The sequence below is a fragment of the Orbicella faveolata genome, unplaced genomic scaffold (genome assembly GCF_042242905.1).
Source record: "Orbicella faveolata isolate gen_17 unplaced genomic scaffold, um_ofav_v1 contig_15, whole genome shotgun sequence".
Taxonomy (NCBI): domain Eukaryota; kingdom Metazoa; phylum Cnidaria; class Anthozoa; order Scleractinia; family Merulinidae; genus Orbicella; species Orbicella faveolata.
The window spans coordinates 8220608-8244010 of NW_028301542.1; the positions used below are offsets into that span (position 1 = coordinate 8220608).

The following is a 23403-nucleotide window of genomic DNA, read 5'->3' on the forward strand; positions in this document are numbered from 1 at the left end:
AAAAATTAAGGTGCGACGAAGGGGAAGGAAAAATTCAAAATCTTTCCAAATCCACTACTCTATGACAAGAAAATTCGACAAAACCTGGCTTCGACTACAAGTTTATTCTCACCACAGTTTTCTTAATAGTACTTGACCACTACTGGGTTGAAGACGTCTTTGCCTATGTTGTAATACGGAAAAAATGTTAAACCGTCTTTAACTTAATTTAACAATAAAGCTAGTGCCTAGCAAATCCCAAAATAAATCCTTGAATTGAAAGTATCAAATACTAATTCCGAGTGGAATCTCTTTCAATTGAAAAAAATATATATATACTTTCTTGTACTCTTTGCCGTTTTGGCTTTTCGTCAAGCCTTTATTTGGCCTGCCTTGGCAGCCCAGAATGAGCTTCTGCATGCTCAGACAGCTTAACATTGTTGTAATCCTCGTCATGCCATGTTATCTCAAGTCGGTGATTCACAAAGTGATAGTCTGGCATCTGGACAACCTTCTTAGCTCTGCATGCAAAGAAGCAAAGGAACTCGAATTAGTGACACTGGGTCGAGTGCATCAGCATATAAAAAATACAATACTGTTTTAAATGAGCAAGCTACTACCGTAGCCTGATCGTTGCCAGCTTCCGAAGTTTACTATCCTGATAAAAAAAAAAAAAAAGATATCTCCTCCTAGGTAAGGTTGTTCGCTGGATAACTAACTGGATCTTGTGTTTGCAGTTCAGATATTTTTGGAGTGTTTAACATCAATCCCCACATCGGGAATCTCTAATCTAGAAGTCGGAGCTAAGGTCACTGATTCCACTGTAACAGTGACCACTAAAACTTATTCATGTCTTGATGAACCTATTCATGTCTCCTTATTGTAAGTCATCAATATCTTAAACGCATAATAAAACAGAAAAACTTACTTGTAAGTAGTTTTCAAGTCACATCGGAAATGGCCACCTCCTTCAAGCAACAGAGCCATGTTAAGATCACCTTTAAGCACTCCATCACGCACATACATTTCCTCAGTGCATGGCTCCCATTTCACGGTCTTCTTCTGCATAACTGGACTATTGGCAGGAAAGTTCACCCCATCAAATCGAATTTCATAGGAAAAGCAGTCGCCTTCCATTCTGATGAAAGAAGGTCAGGCATATATACTCAGTAATGCTACCATGACCACTTAAGAAAATAAACAAGAAAGCATTAAATTAAACAGTCACAGTTGTCGACGTCTTTCTTCATTCTGATAAAAAAGAAATAAAAGATAGTCAGTGTTACCATGCAAAGATAAAAGGAAGACTTTGTCATTTACAGGCATAGTTAGTAATGTAATTTAATAGATGAAACCAGACAAAACCAGTGGCGATTTTTTTTCTTCTTCCCTTTTATGATACACAGAGAGAACCATTTTGGAAAAATGCCTTAAAGTTTATATAACCCCAAATATATTTTTAGCGGGATAATCTTCTATTGCATGGAACAAATTGCCACAAGCAGTTGTGTTGTTGGTTAAAACAGACTTTTTTTTATGAATTTATTAAGTCGGGATCACTAAGCACACGACCTAAGGCAACGGAGGCTGGGGCTAGTGACGTCAAACAAGGATATTGGCGCCAGTTTTGAACTGAAGAGAAGAGTAGTGAGGAATTTCCGTAGTATGTTAATGAAATGACCTTTAATTTTTCTTGGCGATTTTATCATATAAGTTGTTTAGATGTATTGCGTATTTATCGTGCAAACCTCTTCAGGTTTTTAACTCTGGAAGACGTTTCCACGAGCTTGTAAACATCAGTTGATGAAGCATACTCATTCCACAGGGAATGCAAAGCTGAACTAAATAAACCGCAATCGCTTCGAAGATTTGTAGATAGAATTTCAGAATACTCTGACTTGGGATAACAATTTTCATGGCAATTCTCCGACGGAAGTATCACGTATTAATTTTTTGTGCTGCTTCATATAAATTTCCTATAAATCTTCTTAGCGAGAACCATTAGCTCTACATCTTACTTTATGTCGTTTGTGGCGATGCAAATGCCCCCGTCTTCGTAAGTCATGCTTCGTTCCCAAGAAAACCCCTCAGGAAACGACTGCTTGAAATAGTCTGGGATGTCTTCTGGGTATTTAGCGAATACCCTGTTGCCGTAATCGAATACTGTTGTCAAGATGTCGAAAGCGAAAGGCAGAGGTCCGCCGTCTATGACTGTCAGGTTCATAGTCTGTTTTCCCCTAAAACGCAAACAAGAAACCAAAAAGGTAAAAAAAAAGGAACTGTTCATATGCAGTGCGGATTTTTTTTCTGTGTTACAAAGTCCTTGGATAATGACGCCAGATACACTTCTCTGCTTTGCCTGATTAATGGCAATCGAAAAATAGTTCTAAAATGCTCATCAACAGGATTCTGTTAGTAGATAAAGCCCTCATTAAACAAGTGAATATTTGCTTTTGACTATGACAGTATGACCTTCAACTTTAAGAACCGTATGATTGTTTTCCTGGTAAATATTTGGTGGCTTTCTTTTACACCACCAAACTATAGAAACTTGAATAGAGGGAAATGGTTAGGAGGGTCGGTAAACATCAAAGAAACAAACAAACTGGCTAAAATGTATGTTGAAAGGTCCTTGACCCTGCCCATCTTTTGTTTAATGCTCATTGATTGTGTATAAATTACACTACAATCGCAATGCTTCAGTCTTGGTTAGTTGTGTGAGCACACATAACCGCCCTTTGTATATTGCCAGGTTTTGTGCGGGGTCAACCCTCAAAATAGCCAACAAAAACATAAAACAAAGAACTGGTTTCATTACCATTTGGCTCTATTATCTATACGCAAACCGTACAGTAAGTTCCTTTTGGACTGAGTTAATTGGTTGCTCGCTCTTTTGAATAGTGTGCACTTTTACAGTCCTTATACTTTGACACAAATGAGGCGACGACCAACTTTTCTATGTGGCAAAGAAAGAGAAACAGGGGAAAAGAAAGCAACTCAGAAACAAGGCGGGAATTACTTGATAAACTAGGTATGGAAACGTTAAATAAAGAGACACTTAACGGTCTGGTCGCATCACAGAGGATGTTTTCAATCTGACAAAAACCCAAGTAATGAAAGGTTTTTTTCAGGTAAATGATGAATGGCTAAGAAATACATAGCAAGTGGAGCCTTTTAGCCCCACAATCCTTGTAACATAGAGCAAAGGCAGGTAGATTTTAGGTTTCGATTTCGAGGCAAGGATAAGAATTAATTTTTGAAAGTCTTCATGTAGACTTTCTCGCTATCTTCGTTCGTTTACCTTTGGAGAAACTTTAGGTGTCTCGCGTCCGGTTGAAACTGTGGATACCTAAAACCCCTATATCAAAGTAAAGCTTATAGAACTGGCTATCACAATATACCAAGAATTTGGGGATAAAATGAATTGTCGAATTTTCCTCGACCTCTGAATGCGAGCGTCCGAATAACCTTTCGTGTCCTTTTTAAAAGCTATAAGTCAAAGAGAATCTGTTCGTTTGGTCTCAAATTTGGACGTAGAAGATAACTTGTCTACGGGCGGTCGATGCTTTTTTCATCGTATTTCGAACATGTTCAGTAACTTTTCACGGAAATTAAATATGGCAAATCGCACACACGTTCTTTAGCGCTTTGGGTCCACAAACTAAGGAACAAATTAGATAAACGAAAAACCAAATTTGCTTCGCCTTGTAGCTTTCAAAAGGTGATTTGGGCGCTCACATTTACAGGTCGTAAAAAATTCGATAATTCCTTTTTATTTCAATTTTTATTTTAATTCTTGGTATAGTTTGATAGCCAGCTCTATGAGCTTTAATTAATTGGAAATAGGGGCTCAGGTGTCTACAGTTTAAACTGGACGCGCAACACTGCTTGGACTTAGACACCTCTGAAGGTGTACGGTAAACGTAAGGGTCGTAAAATCGAAGGAAAGAGAAATAAACCCTGTATCTGCTGCAATATACGGAATAAAATACGGCTTTGGACGTATTCTCGGTATTAGATATCTTGTTCAATGGGAAAAGAACATGAAAGGAAAAAAATACTAAGCAATGCTCGAATCAGGGGTGCCGTAAAACTGGCCACAATGATTAAACATTTGTACACTTTTGCTTACTCGAAAGGCTGGCCGCTTCCTTCCCCTGTAATCACGAACTTGTGCCCGTTTACAGCACCGTCCATACGCAGCTTGATCTTCATTTCTGGTTTAATCATACTCTGCGGAAAGAAATTGGGATAAATCTGACATCAGTCACCAGTTCAAAATAAGCAGTAGAGTAAATTCATCGGTCAAAATGAAACGAAACTTTTTCTCGTGCAACACTTACCATGATGGTAGACGCAAGTAAGATTTTAGCGTAATACAGCTCTTGTTGTTCTCGATCTGCTCTCTCCCAAATCACCAGGGTAAATGAGACCTCAGCACTGAGGATGCTGCTTTAAACCTGAATGTCACACCCAAAATAGAATCAATTATAAGCCAGGAACCCTAATGTAACAAAAAACAACTCATTGTAACAAACACCAACCCTTTGATGTCTATCATACCAAGCCACACGTTTTCGTTGTCCACGTACTATTTCAAAAACTCGTGCTTCGGGCTTCATCACCGGTTTCCAAACGCGACAAAACATTTGGTTTTATTGTTTTCGAGCGTTTTGAAACCTGATGAAACCCGAAGCGCAAGTTTTTGAAATTAGTTCTTCAACAAAGAAAATTTGTAGAAATTATCATTACAATAAGTTTTCTGAATTTAAATATGTTTTATTTGAGGCGTGGAATGTCACCTAATTGCTGCTTGCTGGTCTGTGATATTATTTTATTTGCATTCAATGCCACGTTGTTGCCTAACTGTTTGTGACTTCTGAGCGAGCACGTTGCTTCGCAATGCAGATGGCAAAGTACAGATTTAGACCTCCTAAACTAGCTTAAGAAGAGGAAACTTGTGTGTCCAGCGCTATTCCAAAGTCTACTCAATATAAAAACCGGAGGAGAAAGTTGTTTCCCATGTAAATGGCATTTAGGGGCCGAAGTGTAGAAGCAAGGTTGAGACCGAACCAAACGACAAGGTCGCAATCAATGATGGAGAATTAATTTAGAAAAGAATAGCTCTTTCTGTTTTGAGGACTTCAACAACTGTACCGTTACATTCAATGTCAGCAGTAAATAAGCTTGCTTTAAAGTGTATTTTAACTCTGTGTGATTAAATAAAGTTGTTCATCTTCATGTGTTGGTCTTGCTCTATGAATATGCAGATTAAGAAACATTTTTCACGCGGGTTTGAAATCGTTTCCAAGCACGTGCGGTTTTCATATCGTTTTTTATTGGTTTTCTAAACTCGATCATCCACCTTACCAGAATGAGGCGTTTTGGTTGGGTAACAACGACATGAATAATTAATGAGTTTGAGAAATGAAAATCACCTTGGGTTATCGACTAACAAGTGCAATGATGCAAACATTAATGGAATTACTTTTGTAACCACGAGAATTAACATTTTTCCGTTTTTGGTCGCCTTTTCTTTTTTGTTTTTGTCTTTGTTGTTACAGGCTAATTTTTGCGAACTTTCTCGTACAGTTTTAAATGTAAATTAGTTTTTCACGTCGTGTTAGGTAATCGTCTATTGTTTATCACGTATTAACCTCGTTAAGTCTTCTTCTGGTTCAAAATTCCGTTTTAAAGCGTCGTAGTTTTGTAGCTGTATTCAGTCGTTGTCAGTTCAGATGCCGTACAGATCTTGTAAGTAATCTCGTATTTTCCTTTCTATTTTTTTGCCGTTTTTCGTATTGTTGTATAATCGGTATATTTAAGTTTAAGTTTGTGTTTATTAATTTCTGCATTTGTTATTTTGGTTTTAAGTGAATCGTTAGAATTAACGACGAATTCAAAAAGTAGGTCTTTTTCATATGGAATTACATAATTCATCATATCATCAAGTAAAGATACTGTTATCTTGATTTTCATTTCCGTTAGTATTAGGGTTAACCTTCATTGCCTCGGTTAACGAAGAGTTGATACATGACATCAAAAGCGTGGTTATTTCCCCGACTATATATAAGATCTGCCTGTTTCTTCGACGCAATCAGTCATTCAACCAGTCTAATTTGGCTTAGCAGATTTAAATTAAACTAGGCATTACATCCTGGGTTTTTTTATCAATCAGTCTAATAACTGTCTTTTTTACACCAAGAGTTGAAAATGGAGCAGAGATACATCCTCTCTTATAAGTTATTGTATTTAATAACTTATGTAATACTCTACAATAACTTATATAACTTATATCTTTCATTTCGTTAGCGTTAACCTCCATATTAAGAAAGAGTCGCACTAAAAAGTTTATCGAGTAGCCTGGAGGACAACCAGTGAACACACCAATGTCCTTGCCTTGATTCCCCTGAAAAGTTTCACGCGTCTCCAAGTGCTTTTAAAATGGTCAGCTCTTGGTATGTCAACTAACTATTTTTCGCAAGTGTAATCGAGTGAGCGGTTTATTACGTAATAGAGCGGTTTTCAATTGAGTGTCGAACGTAATCAGACAATTACTTTGGTTTTGGTTATACTACGGTTTTAGATGAGCTGAGTAGTCTAATTGGTAAGTAATTGGTTTTGTTTTTGGTTTCACGACACTCAGTTGAAAACCGCTCTATCGTGTAAGAGAAGGAGAACTGCGTGCAATATTTGATGTAGTCATTCAAGTCGTGCAAGAGCATCCTGTCGTAATCTAGAAGAAGGTGATCTTGATAACGTCGTTTCCAGTCATTAGCAATAGCACTTTTGACATCCTGCAAAGATAAACATTGGTTTTAAAAGAATCACTTGAATATTCACTACACGCGCACATTTATGAACAGTTAATCTGTTCAAGTTGACATCACTGTTCGTAGCTCGCGTGAATTGTCCTATCTTGATCAATCTTAACGATACTTGTCCCGCGGACTAACTCGGCCCTCCATCCTGCCAGTGGTGGGATGTGTTCTCACAGTGATTCCATATCGGGGCTCAGGATTCTTCTGGCAGACCGAGTAAGAAGCCACTTGGAAAGCTTAATGCGGTTGGGATTGAACCGTTCGTTTCATTAGCCATATTGAAGACTGAATGCACCAGCATGTCGAAACAATTAAGAAATAACGTGTACATTTTAAGATCATTATTTTGTTCCTTCCATCCTCGGTCACTACACTTCGCCTCCATGTAATATCCTCCATGCATTACCTTTTGTAGTTCACTTTATTTTCCTATTGCATTTTGTAGTATCCTAGTTATGCACCAATCATTTGAACCCCCCTCCCCTCACCGCAATTGGAGGATATCCGGGGCAAACTGGGGGGTTTTAGTTCGTTTTCACTCAATTTAGGCTCCCAGGTAGTCGCGGAATGAACATTTTTTCACAGCTTTGCTATGCAATGTGGGGGTTTGAACGGGCATTTAGCGGGGATTTCACTAGTTGTTCGCGGCTTCTTTTAGAAGACTGGGTTCAAGTTGCATGCTCGCAAAAAACATGAAGGCTGAAAAAATGACGAAGAAGGTATGATTTCAATCGCTTAATATCATGCTTTGACTTGACTTTAATGGTATGAAAAATAATCCTGTGAAAGCTCCCGTCGTTAACAAAATTATAATCTATTCAATGAATTGTGCTTAATGTTTAGAGGACTGATAGTAAAAGTGAATGCCCCGGGCACACCCCAATTTTTATTTTCATTCATTTATTGTCATTCACTAACATTTCCATTACAGTACAGGTAAATTCTGCGAAAGACTCCTTCACAGGCAAAACGACATCATGAGCAATCTGAATCAGGAAATTTTAAACTGAGGATTTCGGCTTCCATTGTTGGTGACATCTTTCATGTCCAAACTTTGGGCATATTTCCTAATCGTGTCTCATTCTCACAAAGTTAAAACCACCCCGCCGCGCCCCACCTCGCCCCGCCTCGCCCCGTCTTGCCCCTAAGTAGGGGAAAAGGCAATGGGAAAGAGGTTGGGTGGGAAGGTGGGAGTGTCATGGCCAGATTTGGTGGACCTTGGACTGTAGCCTGTTTTTCCCCGCGTATTTGTTGTATTTTAAGTTGAAGTAGAGTTTAAGCTCTTATTTTCGCTTGACCATCACCCTTATCGAACCTGGTAAGCCGCCCTTTTCGAATTTGATCCTGCTCGGGTCGACGAAGGTTTTTACTTGTGTTCTGCCTCTATTGAACACTCCCTTTCTAGCACTGCCCCGCTTGAGATTTTGCGTTGAGAATTCAGCTCCCGGCAGTTCTAGTCTTCTTTTCAACAATTTCGAATCGGTTCTTTCCAGATTAAAGCGAGATAATCTTCTCTTTTCCAAGTGATGAGATATATCAAGGAAATGCTAAAAGACGGCGTTATCCTGTATTAATTCGCTGTGAGGAATGGTAATGCCTTCATCTGCCGAAGATCGATGATTTCATTTCAGAAGTCGTTTATCTGAGAACAAATGCATTTTTATACTGTTTTTTCTGTAAAAGAAAGGTTATTATAGATGCTAGATATTATTTCTGTTCAGATCACACTTTGAGGAAAAACCATGAAATGCAGAAGTTGAACTTCAGCCCAATAAACCAGTGCATTCGTTATCATAGAACTGGGAACGTGAAGAAAAAGCTCAACTAATCTTTTTCACATTATATCAAGAAATAAATTACACTTGATACATATTAAATTTCAAGAACATTACCCCTAAAGTAAAGCAAGCGAGTCTGCAACACTTAAGATACTCCATTGAGCTGATTTTGCTACCCCGATAACGACCACCTCTAGTTGTTAGAATGTCAATAGCATCAACACGTGTACCGTCGTTAAATTCAATGACGTATTCACTCTCCAGCTGGGACTGCCTGTTTGTGCATAGTGTGTTTTCTGTTCGTCTCTGATCAGATCTCACTCTTCTTTCTGAGAAATCGGCATGCCTGTGAGAAATGCATACAGTCTCAGTATCTCTTTTAAGAAAAAGTGTAAGCTACGAGTAGGCTCTAAATAAATGTTTTTTGCTTTTGATTAAATAACATTTTCCAAATAATTATTTATTAAATAGTACTTTAGACAACTAGAATTTTTAATAACAAAGTGTTTTTTCAGCAGTGGCTGCATTAAATAGTTTTAAAAAAATGGCCATCGCTCTTAAAATGTTTTAGATTAGACAAAGGGCTTACCGACCCTTATTACCTTTCTTTAAACTTGTCAAGCTCTCTACGTTTCTCCTCTAGTTTTGCTTTCACCATTTGTTGCTGATACGTAAAGCTTGACATGGTAAACAGAACGAAGCAAATAATTTAGAGTATAAAATAAATTACTTTACCAAGTACAGTTAGCCGCGGCACCACAACAACAATATGATAAATAAAAAACAATTATTGTTCGTATGTCCGACTATACTGTGCGACCTGACGGTCACCTGCTAAACGTCATCGTGCAAGGAGTTTGATAAGTTAAATAGGGTTAACAAAGACAAGACCAATATCACCCATATATGTACCTTTCCTCGTCTCTCGAGTATTTTGGACTGATGCTAACTCTCCCCTGTAGCTGGCGCTCACATTCTTTTACTTTTTGCTTTAATGTCTCATTCTCCTCCGCCCTTTGGGTGGCGATGTCCAAGCTGGCAAATAGAATTGAACAAGAACATGGCTTACACACTGCAGTCTTTTAGTTTACAATGTCTAAATAAACCAAACGGTATCTTCACATTACAAAATGTTTTTTTTTTCTCAAAACTCATAATAGTTTTTGGTCTTTTGAACAAGAACTATCACTTAAAAGTTGAAATTCGTGCGTTACATTCTTATCTTACTTTGTACGGTTAACAGTCATTACTAAAACGGACTCTTTTCATCATCGTCTGATAACAATGGTACTGAGATAATCATTAACTTTTGGAGAAGTGTATCCGAAAGAAATGACCTAAGCTGCCCAACAAAAGTGTTTTAAGAACCAGCTTGCAATTCTTAGAGAGCAGTTTGAATGCCGTTCACCTTGGCTGGGTATGTGCCGCTGGTCTCCCAGAGACCCCGTGTTCATTATCGTCCATTCTGTGGCCAGTTATATATAGACCCCATCTTAGTCACATTTTTGCAAATGTAAACTTTGCGATCTCAACTTAATAATTTTCTGTTAATTGTTTATGAATCTACCTTAGTAATTGACAGATTCGTCATACGTAGAAGATCACACTCTTCACCTTCAAACGCTCTGGTACATTTTCTATCGGAAAATATTCAAAACATTTCCTCGATTTCCAACGAGGTGGTCGTGTTGAAATGTGCGACCCAGTTTTAGCTCGTCTGTTGGGACCCCATTATAGTCATTCCAGTGATGTAAGTGCTATCTAGGCCAGCGGCACATCCCCAGTACCTTATTGATAGAAAGTAATCCCCTCCCCTGGGGGGTGGCTTTGAAAAATCATATCACATTATATTACATCAGATTACATCAAATTACCTACCATCACACCACAATGCATCCCATCATATCGCATTTACCTTTCCTTTAAGAGATTTTGTAGGTGGGTGTTGTTTTTCTGTAAAATTTCTGTGTTGTTTTTCAACTGTTCTTCGTAGTGTTTTAGATATTTATATTTGCCTCTGGAATCTCTAAGAATTCACGAGGAGTGATAACAATTAAATTGTGACTAATTTTAGCACAGGAGGCATTCAAATGTTAGATTTTAATGTTAAGTTTATAACTTTACAGTTCTCTTCGTATATATATAACGTCTCAATTATTGCACCCGCAAACAGCAGGTGTGCTGGGGGGAAGAGATGTTCTAAACTTTCTGAACTTTTTCCCCTGAACTGCAATAGGATGACTAATATGAACTACGATTCACAACCAACACCAACATCAGGTTATGCATACACATGTATATTTTGTTGTCTTAAGTAACAATAAAAAAATTAAAAAAAAATTAAAACCCTCTATAAAGTTCATATTCAATAACACTGCGACGTGTAGCGCTAGTACTGGAAATCAATTTAGGTGAAACTGTTGAAACAGCTCTGTCAGAATTGTTTCTAGTAGTTAAGGCAGGATAACAGAATATACATGTAGTACACAGCAAAGGCCAGAGATACACGCATGTTAGTTATCAGTTAGGATTTGGTGCTCTTGTGCTAGGTACAGTGGAAAATAATGAGCTATCAAAAATGAAGGTTCCTGAGACAATTTGACAGGGCTGAGAGAAAGTAATATATTTACAAAAGAAGGAAAAGTTCTTGGCCTGTCCATTTCTCTGTCATAACAATATCATTTACATACATTTATTATATAATTGGCTTGTGTGCCTATTAATGGCACAAGTCAAAAAAATGATTTCGCTTGTATTTTGTCCATAGATAGGTCCTAGTAAGAATAGAAACGGACCGTAGTTAGTTTCTGCTAATACAGCTTTCTTTGGTAGAAATACGCCAAAAACGATTTCGACCCGATTGGGCTCAAAATCTACTTCCGGTTTTGCTGAATTTTCCAAATATTTCATTCCTTCGCGCTCCGCAGAACAGCTACTTGAGAATCTTTCAATGGATTTTATATTCAGTTTAGGTCTTCGTGGTATGACTGAGCGAAAAATAAAATAAATCAAAGTTGGTTTTGAGCCCGAAAAGAGATCAAACTGACACGCAAAATTTTACAGTGTGTCGCAAGAGAATTATTGTATAAAAACATCGCCATATTTTTCTATGGGCTATAACTTTAAATACCATAAAAACACTTTCTACGGGTTAAATATACACCCACCTGTTAGGCTATCAAAAAACATCTCTGGACAAATGATTTCAAGTCGCCCGCCTTGGCCTGTGTTTCTCATATATTTTGCCCAAAATCCGCCGTTGGAATGTAACGCGGATAGCCACTCTCGAGTAAAATATTCGTTTCCAGCAATCCGATGAAAGCAATTTTTGAAACGTTGTGTAGATAAAATAATGGAAAATGTTTTTTTGTTGTTGTTGTTGTTTAAGTTAGTATAAATATATATGTTTTTTCATTTGCAATGCAACACCCACGACATCCCTGATAAAGAACGTTTCTACAGTACTCCGGGAAATGATTTTAACACTTGTTTATTTTATTGATTTCACTGATAACTTACAATATAGTGGCAGTTTTAGAGATACACTTAACCAATCCTCTATGGTTTATGGCAGTTGAATCATTGACTGACAAATAAAGTCAAGTGGAAATACCATAATTTCTATAAACTACTAACTGCGTGATGGCATCTCCGCTCTTCTAGCTGTGTAGAAAATTTGTACCTACACAATATGCTCAAACTCAGCTAGAAAACCCGGAATTTCTTGAATCGAATTAGCCCAGGAAGAAATTGCGTTTAAGTTTCGATCATACTGGGAAAAAATCCATCTTTTCTACTTTGGTTGTTTGATCAATTAACTGAAATTTGCAGATCATAACATTGGTAGACAAATGAACATTATAGTGGTCGATCTAGGACTAGGTTTACACTAAAGGAGTTTTTTTTGGATTCGTAAAAGTTCCCGGATTCATCAATTTTAGAGTATTCGGATTAGTAGGGGTTTACAGTGAGAGGATATTCGGATTCTTAACCGTTTACACACGACGATAACTCCGGGAACATTCATGATGGAATGGTTAACAAGCAGTTTGTTGCCTCGACAACGAGAAACAAAATGCCTCCGAAAATAAGGCTAGGGGTAGGTTGAGACAGTCTGAAGTTTTCTTTCAACTCGCTGACCACGGTACTGTTGTCCATCATGTCAGGTCCCTCCAGGTATTTATTCTGGTCTTTACTTAATATCTAGAACCGTCGAGGTTTTCGATCGTGCCATCGTCGTCATCTGCGCAGTAAAGTATAAATTGGGTTTCTGAGGAATATGGCATTACCCATTATAAAAGTGATTACCTACACCTGAAACAGCACGAGGTAATCACCCAGCGACCGCCATCAAATGGCCATCAATGTGCCTACGACTCGACTACGACTGGATCATGTAATCCGCCATTTTCGTTCCGCCGCAAACTCAAAAGATCACAGGCGGAAAAATATCCGGATTCAAGAGAAAATCGTTTACACGACAAAACTCTCCAGATTCAAAAGTTTTCGGATTCAAAGTTCCCACTTTAAATTCCGGATTCAAAATCTCCTAAGACACGACCAAACCAGGGAGTTTTTATTTCGGATTCGTCCACTTTTGTGTAAACGGCAAAATCAATCCGGCACTAAAACGTTCCGAATTCATCACGAATCCGGAACAATTTCCTCTAGTGTAAACCTACAATCCTGGCCATAAGTTGTTGGGACACCTCCCTCTTTTGCGTGCTAAAACCCACAATTTCAACTACGTCCTTAACGTTTTAGAACAAAAGATAAATAGAAGCAAGTAGAATTGGTCCCCCCCCCCTCTCCCCCCTAGCAATGTTGCATGAAAACGAAGCTAGTCTAAAGACTAGATCGGATGTGGGAAAAAAGGAAAAATGGACAATAGAAAGTGGTTAGACAGTTGTGTTGGAACCAAACGCGATTGCTGAAAAATCGCTATTATTGGAATAAGACTTGAATATCTATCTTCTCGTCTCTTTAGTTGGAGAATACTGTTCTAGGAGGCGAGCAATTTTTGAAACGTGGCTATTCTGAAGCTATTGTCAACGATTGTTTTTTTCTTCAAGATTTTTATCAACATTGACAGGGGGGAGGGGGGTAGGCGGGCTTGCGCGCGGTTTTGGTCTTAAGAGAGGCTGCCTTTGAAGTCATCTGCTGTAACTGTCCCAACACTTTTGACCAGGATTGTAGTCGGCAGGTATATTTTGCGGGGTGCAGGGTGCAGATTGCAGGTCGAAATTTAATTATAACTGGAAAACCGCTGGCACTTAGAAGAAACGTACAGGTGGTAGACTTACCGTGACTGTTACATGACACTGTCTACAATCGCTCAGAAAGGTGGCTTCCACTTAAGTGCCAAACCGGCCGAAGCTATGGGAGGAGAGTATATTCCTATAATTTTAAGCCTGCATTTAATTATTGTTTTTGAAGAAACATCTGAAATATCACCTGAAATATCTGCTGAATTTGGTTTCTTCCCTGTGAGTACCAAAATGAAAGCACACTGAGCTTGCGCTAGTATATTCCGTCGGTTAAAATCTTGTTATTTCATTTCTTTATTTATTTGCTTCATTTGTGATGGCAATCTTCTGTTGTTGAGGGAAGACCCGAGTCAAGTCTGGAATCGATGAAAACATCTGTGGAGCGGCCATCCAGATGGCTTTCAAGAGATTTCACTAGTCTTAGCGTGTCGATCGATAAGTACTTATCGCGACACTTATCGCGGATCGATCGTGTTTTCACTATGTGAAAGAGGCGAACTACTTTATGTAAGAAACCCTGACGAGTATGGAGGTTATTAATTATTTTTAGTGCCAGCGGTTTTCCAGTTATAATTAAATTTCAACCTACAACCTGCACCCTGCACCCTGCAAAATATACCTGCCGGATTGTAGTCTTAAATGAACAGCGAACATCCATCTTTGGATGTTCGCTGTCCGCTTTGTTCGCGGAAGTCGGTCACGGAAGAGCGAATTTCAATGAAATATATATATAATTTGATTAAGCAATTAGCCAAAAATAGGTTGGCCGCCAAAACAATTTAGGGTTTAGCCTAACTCTAACCTTAAGTTTTAAGACTGAAGAAAAAAAGAAAAAAAGAATTGAGCATTTTAGTTGTTTGAAACAGAAACATTCGCGCACAATGAACTATATGTATAGTACGTGCGTAACCGAGACACTCGCACTGTCGATGCCTCTTATTTATGATTTAAACTTTTAGGATTTGTTTACTTTACTTTTCCGACTTTTTAGTAGGAGAAATGGCACTAAATGTGCTGGTACAAATAAAAAGGTTTAACCGAAAATCGATCCGTCGAAATCAACAAATACAAATTTAATCACTGTAGCGTTCCTTCAGATCACGTAAGGCTACAAACCAAGAATATCAACTCGTTCTTGTAATTAAAGTGATCAGAGAAAGAACGACAGCTTAAAACGACATAGCAGTAGCACCCGAACTCCAAGTAAATTGCTTCTAATTGGCGTTTTTGGTTAACGAAATTTCCAAAGCGATGACTTTCAAAATATTAAAGTTAAAAGTGGTCCATTATGTTTTTCTTTTTCACCCAAATGTTCTAAGATAGCCAACTGCGGTTTGTTCGAAACGAATTATGTATTCAGGGTGACCGCCAGCGTCACGCAATTTTTTACATTCTCACCGCGGTTCAGGCAAAAATTTATGAGAAGCACAGGCCAAGGCGGGCGACTTAAAACCATTTGCCCAGAGATGTTTTTTGATTTTCAAACAGGTGCGTGTACAGTTAACCCGTAGAGAGTGTTTTTATGGCATTTAAAGTTATAGCCCATAGAAAAATATGGCGATATTTTAGTGCTATAATTCGTTTGCAACACATCGTAATATTTTGCGTTTCTGTTCGATCTCGTTTCGGGCTCAAATGAAACCTCGATTTATTTTATTTTTCGCTCAGTCATACCATGAAGACCTGAGCTGAATGTAAAGACCATTGAAAGATTCTCAAGTAGCTGCTGTGCGACGCGCAAAGCAATCAAATTTTCAGAAAATTTAGCATAACGGGAAGTAGATTTTGAGCTCAGTTGGGGCGAAATCGTTTTTCGCAAATTTCTCCCCAAAAAAGCTGCATTAGCAGAAACTAACTATGGTCCGTTTGTTTACTAGCTAGGGCTAATCTATGGGCAAAAAATGAGCAAAATCGATTTTTCGATTTGTGCCGTTGTTTGGTCCATAGTTTTGGGCACTGGCTCTTAAATAGGTTCTCCCACATCTAGAAAACTGACAATGCGCTTTTCTATTAGTGTAATGCCTACCTAAGAGAATAGAATTTGAATTGAGTGCAATTTACTTACAATTCATTATTTTCACGCAAACGATGGCTCCTGTGGAATTCAGGGAAGAGAAACGACGATATTTAAAAACACATGCCTACAAAACAGCGTGTTTTTGAATAAATAATCGTTCTGTTCCTCAAACAAACGATATGAGGAGGAAGACGACAAATTTGTTTATCATGGACAAATAAAACATTAGAAATATCCCGCCGATTGATAAACGCTTCGTTACAGGCAGGCCGTGAACCTCTTTAAAAAAGCAAGAGGATTAGTTTTAACGGCGATTCAGTAATTTGGACATGTCGTGGTTTTTTCTCATTTATAATCAAAATTATTATTCCCTTTCAACAATGTTAAATGTCAGCAACGCTAAGTTCCAATACCCCTCCCCCCCCCCCCCCCCCACCTCCAGGTCAAGCATGTTCCTTTAATTTCTTCAAACCCTCTCATTTGCCTTGTTTGCAGACGAAGTTTCTTATCTATTAATCCCTGTCATATTGACCACCCATTTTGAAAGGTTACTCGTAAATTGTGCATTATAGTTCAATGTGCTTAATCTCTATATAATCTTACATCAAGATATTTAAATCCCTAAGCTAAGGGAATGAGAGAACACTAGCAATTCTGACAATTTTAATTAATCACTCTTTCAATATGCCATCTAAACAAACTGTTCGTAAACAGCAGTGAAATTTCATGCCCCTACATCTAGCCATAAAAGGAAGTTTGGGAATAGGCAATAGCAACAGCGACACTGCCAGACTGGTGAATTTTACCAGCAAATGAACTCATGTAGGGGTGGCGAATGGTAAATGTGAGACTTTGCGAGACGGCGAAATTAACGTTTTTCTTTGCGAGCCCGAGACATTTTGATTTCTTCAATTATGTGACCGAGACTTTATGTTTTGAATGCGAACTCAAGACGTTCAGGTTCTAAGATGTTGTGATGTCATTTAACTTTACTAAAAAACAAAATAAACAAATCAGTACTTCGCGACTTTCTTAGCCTTGAAAAAAATCGAGACTGTGAGACAGCTTTGTGAGAAAAATCGAGACTGCGAGACGCACATAACCGCTAAAAAACGAGACTGCGGGAGCCGTGAAATTCGGCGAAAATTTTGCGAGACCCATGGTTTTTGAAAGACCATTCGCCACCCCCTCATGTCTAACAATAATGAGTGATGATGAAGCATGGTGCAGTGAAACTGAAGAATCAGACTGTGAGTGACACTTTTAGTGTTAGTGTCTTAAGAGTGATGCTAGTGACCGTGAACTTGGACCAGATCAGCAAAGAAAAGGTTCTGTATTGACAGAGAGCAACAAGTTTGTGCTCAAAAACTGAAGAAGTTGGCTGAGACCTGTCAAGTACACATGACTCGAAAATTGATCGACATTTTTTTTCTTAAATCCAAATCTTAATGTCATAAAAAAACATTTTAGCGAAAACATTAACTTATTTACGTTTTGAGAACATAGTTTAAAATGCGACGAAAGATGAGTATTTTTAGGCAAAACGCGGGACAAGAGACTGGAAACTAGTGCAGAGTCGTGACGTCATCGGTTGTGTATGCTCTAAAAGCTTGAGTGAAGTTTACTACTTTTTGCAAAATAAAATGCCATCGAATATGACAGAAAGCACTCACAGCGATCAAGAGTTTTCTTCTTCGCCGTCTGAGGACGATGTAGTATCGTTCCATCCACGGGCGAGATATTTGCGTACCAAGACGATGATGGCGATGGTCTCGAGGATGAAGAAACTGACGAAGATGGCTTAAGGTCTGCCACTCTAGCGCGACGATTTGAGAAAATGGAACCTGTGAGAACGGGATGTTACTAAAACTGGTAACGGGCAACGGGCAACGGGCAACGGGCAACGGGCAACGGGCAACGGGCAACGGAAAATGAGGAACAGGGAACCGGGAACGGGAGTCTGGGAACGAGTGTATAGCGGTAATCCGCCTGAGAATTCAACATGGCGGACAACGGAAAAGAAAAGGAAACAATTTAGGCAAATGTGAGGAAGTGCTACAGTTGTGAACGTGAGTTTCTACCGGCTGTGCCCCCTGATCATGTACCCAGCACGTTCTTGTTATACCAGAGTCCCATTGGCACTGTGATAAACAAAGCATGAAATAGGGCCTGGGGGAAAAATCGAATCGGTATTATCACAAGCTACGTCCCCAATCGGTCAAGCCACAGTCATTCTTAAATAGAATTTCAAGCCTTCATAGTCTACTCGTATCTTCTCAGTTTGTGCACGAGCTGTCATATCAATACGATTTCGAGGACAAGTGACATAACACATGACTGTCTTTGAACGCGGGTCGTCCGCTGTCTTCGCATTCGGCAGCGTGGCGGCCTTTCGGAGATCGGCAAGTCAGCTGGCGAATCAGCTGAGCAGCAGATAAATAACCTGCGGCCTGGCCGCTTTGTCAAAGACAAAATATATAAAGAAACAATCAAGGAATATTCCACAATAATGCTAATGTTGGTGAAAGATGACCGCGGAAAAGCGACTGCGTGACACTCGGTATGTTTTCAGATGACATGTTGTCACGTATCAGACGAAAAACAGTCTTTATTCTCTATCTGCGTTTTGTGCCCAGTCTGCAGTCTCCATTTTGTACCTAGTCTGCATTTTTTACCCGGTCTGTAGTCTTGCAGTCTGCATTTTGTTCTGACCTATTGGGTAAGCATGTGATAATACCGATTCGATTTTCTGTCCAGGCGCTATTTTATGCTTTGTTTAACCCGGTACAATATTGGGCTCTGGGGCACAGCCGGTAGAAACCCACGTTTACAACCGTAACACTTCCTCACATTTCTGTTCCCTTTTCTTTTCCTTTGTCCGCCATGTTGAATTCTTTGGCGGGTTACCGCTGTAAACTCGTTCCCAGACTCTCGTTCCCGTTTCCCCGTTCCCCGTTCCCCGTTCCCCGTTCCCCGTTCTTCGTTTTCCGTTCCCCGTTCCCCGTTCCCCGTTCCCCGTTCCCCGTTCTCCGTTCTCCGTTCCCCGTTCCCCGTTCCCCGTTCCCCGTTCCCCGTGCCCCGTTCCCCGTTCCCCGTTCCCCGTGCCCCGTTCCCCGTTCCCCGTTCCCCGTTCCCCGTTCCCCGTTCCCCGTTCCCCGTTCCCCGTTCCCCGTTCCCCGTTCCCCGTTCCCCGTTCCCCGTTCCCCGTTCCCCGTTCCCCGTTCCCCGTTCCCCGTTCCCCGTTCCCCGTTCCCCGTTCTCCGTTCCCCGTTCCCCGTTCCCCGTTCCCCGTTCTCCGTTCCCCGTTCCCCGTTCTCCGTTCCCCGTTCCCCGTTTCCCGTTCCCCGTGCTCCGTTCCCCGTTCCCCGTGCTCCGTGCTCCGTTCCCCGTTCCCCGTTCTCCGTTCCCCGTTCCCCGTTACCACTTTTAGTAACATCTGTGAGAACGTGGTGATCGAGTGTGGCTTACCCTGTTCTGTTTTGTACGTTCAAGCTGAAATGAAAAGAGGTGATGGCGAAATCAGAACCATCTTTGGTCATCAGCATTAGTCCTTACGAAAGTGAAGAATGATCATCGAGTAAATTTTCCAAGCCTGAAAAAAAAAATTTTTTTAATTATTTATTTATTTATTTATTTTATTTTTTTATTTATTTATTATTTTATTTTATTTTATTTTTTTTCAGGCTTCTTCTTTCCAATTGCTTAAATTGGAAAATTTACTGCGATGATCACTCTTCACTTTCATCTACTACCGCAGTTCAAATATGCATTATTTCATATATACTTCACATCATTAGTCCTTACGGGAAGGAGATTTAGCTGACTTTTAGTATTACAGATGTTCGAGTCTCATCAATCATTTCATTGTATCTAACAGGTGTTCCTGCAGCCATTGCAGCGATGCTCTTCTTGTGTCGGCTTGTGAGTTTAGGTGCTGTAGGGAAGTCGTTTGCGCCAGTGCTAAACTTTCAATTGATGGCAGTATTGAACGGATTTCGTGTGTAACACAGCATAACAATAACCTTGCCCTGACAACCAACACAGTGCTCCAGCAAGTGGCACCATAACTTCGGGACAGAAACAGAAGAACCTATCGCTGTAAAAGTGGCACTTCTGAAAATGAGTGAGTACATAAATGTATTGCTCCTGGGAAGTGTGTTTACAATGAGGCTTACATCGTACAGTAGTTCAGTGTCGGTGGAAAAAAAAAACTCAACCAAATGGGCTTTAATCACCAAATAACATGAGCCGCGATTTATGGCAATCGGTGCAGAGAAGTACTACCTTGGTGTCACATTGTAATTTATTTCATAAAAGTTCCAATAATTTTAATTGTGCCACCGAGGACAAGACTAATCGAGGTACTTGTTTTTTCCTGCCTACAAGGACAAATTCAGTTCATTTTCTGAGAATAACAATACACTAATCGAGGTGGTCTTGTAGTATTATTAGGTTGATTTCAAACCTTTATCACAGGTTTCTCAGAGCTACAGCCTACAGACGGCTCGTTTGGTGGATATTCAGCTACTTGGGCTGGGACAACAGGAGACCATTGCCAGCATGTATTTACCACAATATAACATCCAGATTTGGCAATAATCATACGACTGGATATCTATCAACTGAGGAAAGCGACTGAGATGAAAATTGCTCAGAAGAGTAGTTTTCTTTATTTCTAATAAAGTGTTACAATCAAATTTGCTCTGACTTGTTCTCTTCCTGTATACATAAACATTTATTTGGGGCTCATGTGACTTTGTCCTCTCTACAGTTCAGGCAACTTAAGATGGAACATGATTAAAATTATCAAAACTGCAAATCTGAGCCCCCAGACATTCAAATGTTATCTTTCAAACTGGAGTAATAACCATGATGCTGAGGGGCACCAGACTGACTGTAATGCTAACTATTTATGCTCTTTCTATGTTAGGCATCTAGTTGCAATGGGCAGTGATTGCGTCAATGGCCTGGCTTTTTACATGTACATATGCTGCAGGTGTAGGACTTTTTCTTTGGTGGGGATTCTCCTTCAGCCAGTTGATTTTGTCCAGCCTCCATTGCATCCTGCTCAGCAACTAAAAAAGAAATGAAAAACAAAAGTCACTTTAGAGGTGGCAGAAAGGTTGGATTTGGTTTCCATCTATGTTTGATAATTTGTAATTTTGTAAGAAACACCATCATTTTTCTGGTTTTGTCATTAAATATTTTGGCTCAAGTTCATCTGGCAATCAGTCTACTGTTACATTCTTTAACTAACATCTGGTCACAAAGCTGGACTTGATTAATGGAATGTCAAGCAGATATAATAATAATAATAATATTGGAAAAAAAGAATGTTTCCAACAATGAGAATTTGAATGAATTTACATAAATCCTTCTAAGTTTCGTATTTTGCATTACTCTGTGTCCCTTATTAGTATGGGTTTCTCCCAGACTACATGGTTTGACACTTAAATAAAGTCTTTATTATTATTATTGTTATTATTAGTAGTAGCATTAGCATTAGCATTAGCATTAGCATTAGCATTAGTATTAGTATTAGTATTAGTATTAGTATTAGTACTACTATTTATAAGCTATACATTTACCCAGGGGAAATAACTCTGACCTGGTCCTCTTCTTGTTTTTCTGCTTGTTCTGTGTGGCCTCATCTTTACTCAGCCTCTTTGCAAACTGCCTGTTCAAGGCTAGGGCTCTGGGACCCTCTCTTCATATATTTTTTTATAACATTGCCTAGATCTTTCAATGGCAAACTGAATAGAAGCTTTTGAATGTCATCGACATAACCTAAGGAGATAATGAATACAAGTACTCAGTTGTCATATGTTACTTAGTAAAACAGAATATTAGTTGGGAAATTTAATAGCCGAGGTAAGTTTAAAAAATAATCAAGCGTGAATTAAAGGATGTTTTGACCAGCTGTCATCATATTTATCTTTCTTCACCCTTAGAAGTTGGGTAGTCTGATAATAAACTCACCATATGTAGGAGGAACAGCCACCTCGCGCACCACTTCTTTACCAAGTTCAAATTTTGGATATGATACTCTGTAGTAAGGTTTTCCATCCTGGCCTGTCTCTGTTTCCCTGTGAACATTTCCATTGTAGTGTAGGCTGCACAGAATATGTCTAAAATGTTTGATGTAAATTGTAAGTATTAAGACACAATACAGTAACAATGAAGTGGTACAATCTTGCCAAATAACCTCTGGCATGTGAACTAGTTTTGAACTGTCTTGAGTTGTGTTAAAACTATTTTTATCTTGCCTTGTCGACTGTAATTACCTGCAGAAAGTACCAAACCAAGAGAAATGAATCGATTTTGGATGCCAATGATTGAGGGTGGCATGAAAACCCTCCAGGCAGCTGGTTTGAGTATCCGGTGACAGCTTCTTAATGTCGGCTAAGATTCTCGTGCTCGATAGGATAGAGGAGATTTTGTCCTACGCTTTTGTGCCTGATAGGAATGTAAATAAAAAAAAAACAACATAGTGATAAACCAGTTTACGGGTATAGTAGCACACAAATTAACACAAACAGGGTTCGTACCCTTTTTCAGAAACAAATTTCCAGGACTTTCCAGGACTTCTCCAGGACTCCGACTGAGTTTTCCAGGATTCTAAAATTCACGTTAACCCTTTCACTCCGAAGATCTCAATGTTAATTCTCCTTACTGTCTGCCATACATTTCATATTTTTTACTTGAGTTTAACAGATTTCCAGAACTTTCCAGGACCAGGAGCCTTTTTGCAGGACTTTCCAGTCCTGGAAAATGCCACAGTCAAATTCCAGGACTTTCCAGGTTTTCAAGGACCTGTACGAACCCTGCACAAAGTATTTACCTATTTTGATCCAACTGGATCATCCCCTTGCGTTATCGCTACATCAATGGTTGGGGATTCTTCTTTTTCACTTCTTCGAACACTAGGGTGATCTGCTAGGTCGATCATCCGCGAAAAGCTTTCTGGTGTGAAATGGACTGAACACAGCACTGATGTCTTCGTTGGTTTGAAACCGGGTCGGTGTTTTTGCACAAATCTCGTCCATTTCCTTCTCACACTTTCGTTTGAAGGAAAAAAGTGCATCGATATGCTGGGAGGTAAACTAGAATTAGTGCAGCTAACTAGCCAGGGCCGCCAGCTACACAATATTTCCCGGAGACTCTGAGACTCTTCGATTTCGCTTATCCGCCATTCTCTCCGGCACAATCTACACAACTGATGACGTCACAACGCATTCTATGGCCGCGCGGAAATTGTCGCAAATTTCTGGCTTAAGGTGGCTCCATAAGGTAATCATTTATGGCGTTGCGCGCGCAAGTGTTATGTTTTGAATGCTGTTTTTGCATTCGCTTTCACACCTAGTCCTCTCAAACTTATTACATGTAATAAGCAATGATTAAATGGTGTTTTGCTATCATCTCGGTTAAAATTTTGGGATTTAGTCTTAAATTATAAATGCCCAAACAAATCTGTTTTTTACTGTTTTTATGGCTTTATTTGTGATTTCATGAATTCCCTTCGGTGAAATCTTCCAAAATTT

General features: G+C 39.3%; 1 protein-coding gene across 2 annotated transcripts; it reads right to left on the reverse strand.

Annotated features, from left to right (window-relative positions):
• Positions 1-85: 85 nt before the first annotated feature.
• LOC149113398 (GFP-like fluorescent chromoprotein cFP484) lies at positions 86-4409 on the reverse strand. Of its 2 annotated transcripts, none has more exons than XM_089288281.1 (5): positions 4323-4409; positions 4112-4212; positions 1998-2216; positions 908-1117; positions 86-500 (listed from the first exon to the last, which is right to left on the reverse strand). In XM_089288281.1, exons 1-5 carry the CDS (start codon positions 4323-4325, stop codon positions 359-361), a joined length of 675 nt encoding a protein of 224 aa, XP_089144407.1. In that variant the 5' UTR covers positions 4326-4409; the 3' UTR covers positions 86-358. The 2 variants fall into 2 exon arrangements, with proteins under 2 accessions (XP_089144407.1, XP_089144405.1); XM_089288279.1 differs by having other exon boundaries at positions 4302-4358.
• Between the last annotated feature and the right edge of the window lie 18994 nt (positions 4410-23403).

Bases quoted from the DNA above. Each gene is read 5' to 3' on its own strand.
- LOC149113398 (XM_089288279.1), bottom strand. From the start codon at position 4,325: ATGGTAAGTGTTGCACGAGAAAAA. The intron at 4,213-4,301 runs GTTTCGTTTCAT...TTCTTTCCGCAG, and splicing joins TAAGTGTTGCACGAGAAAAA to AGTATGATTAAACCAGAAAT. The intron at 501-907 runs GTAAGTTTTTCT...CTTTGCATGCAG, and splicing joins GACTTGAAAACTACTTACAA to AGCTAAGAAGGTTGTCCAGA.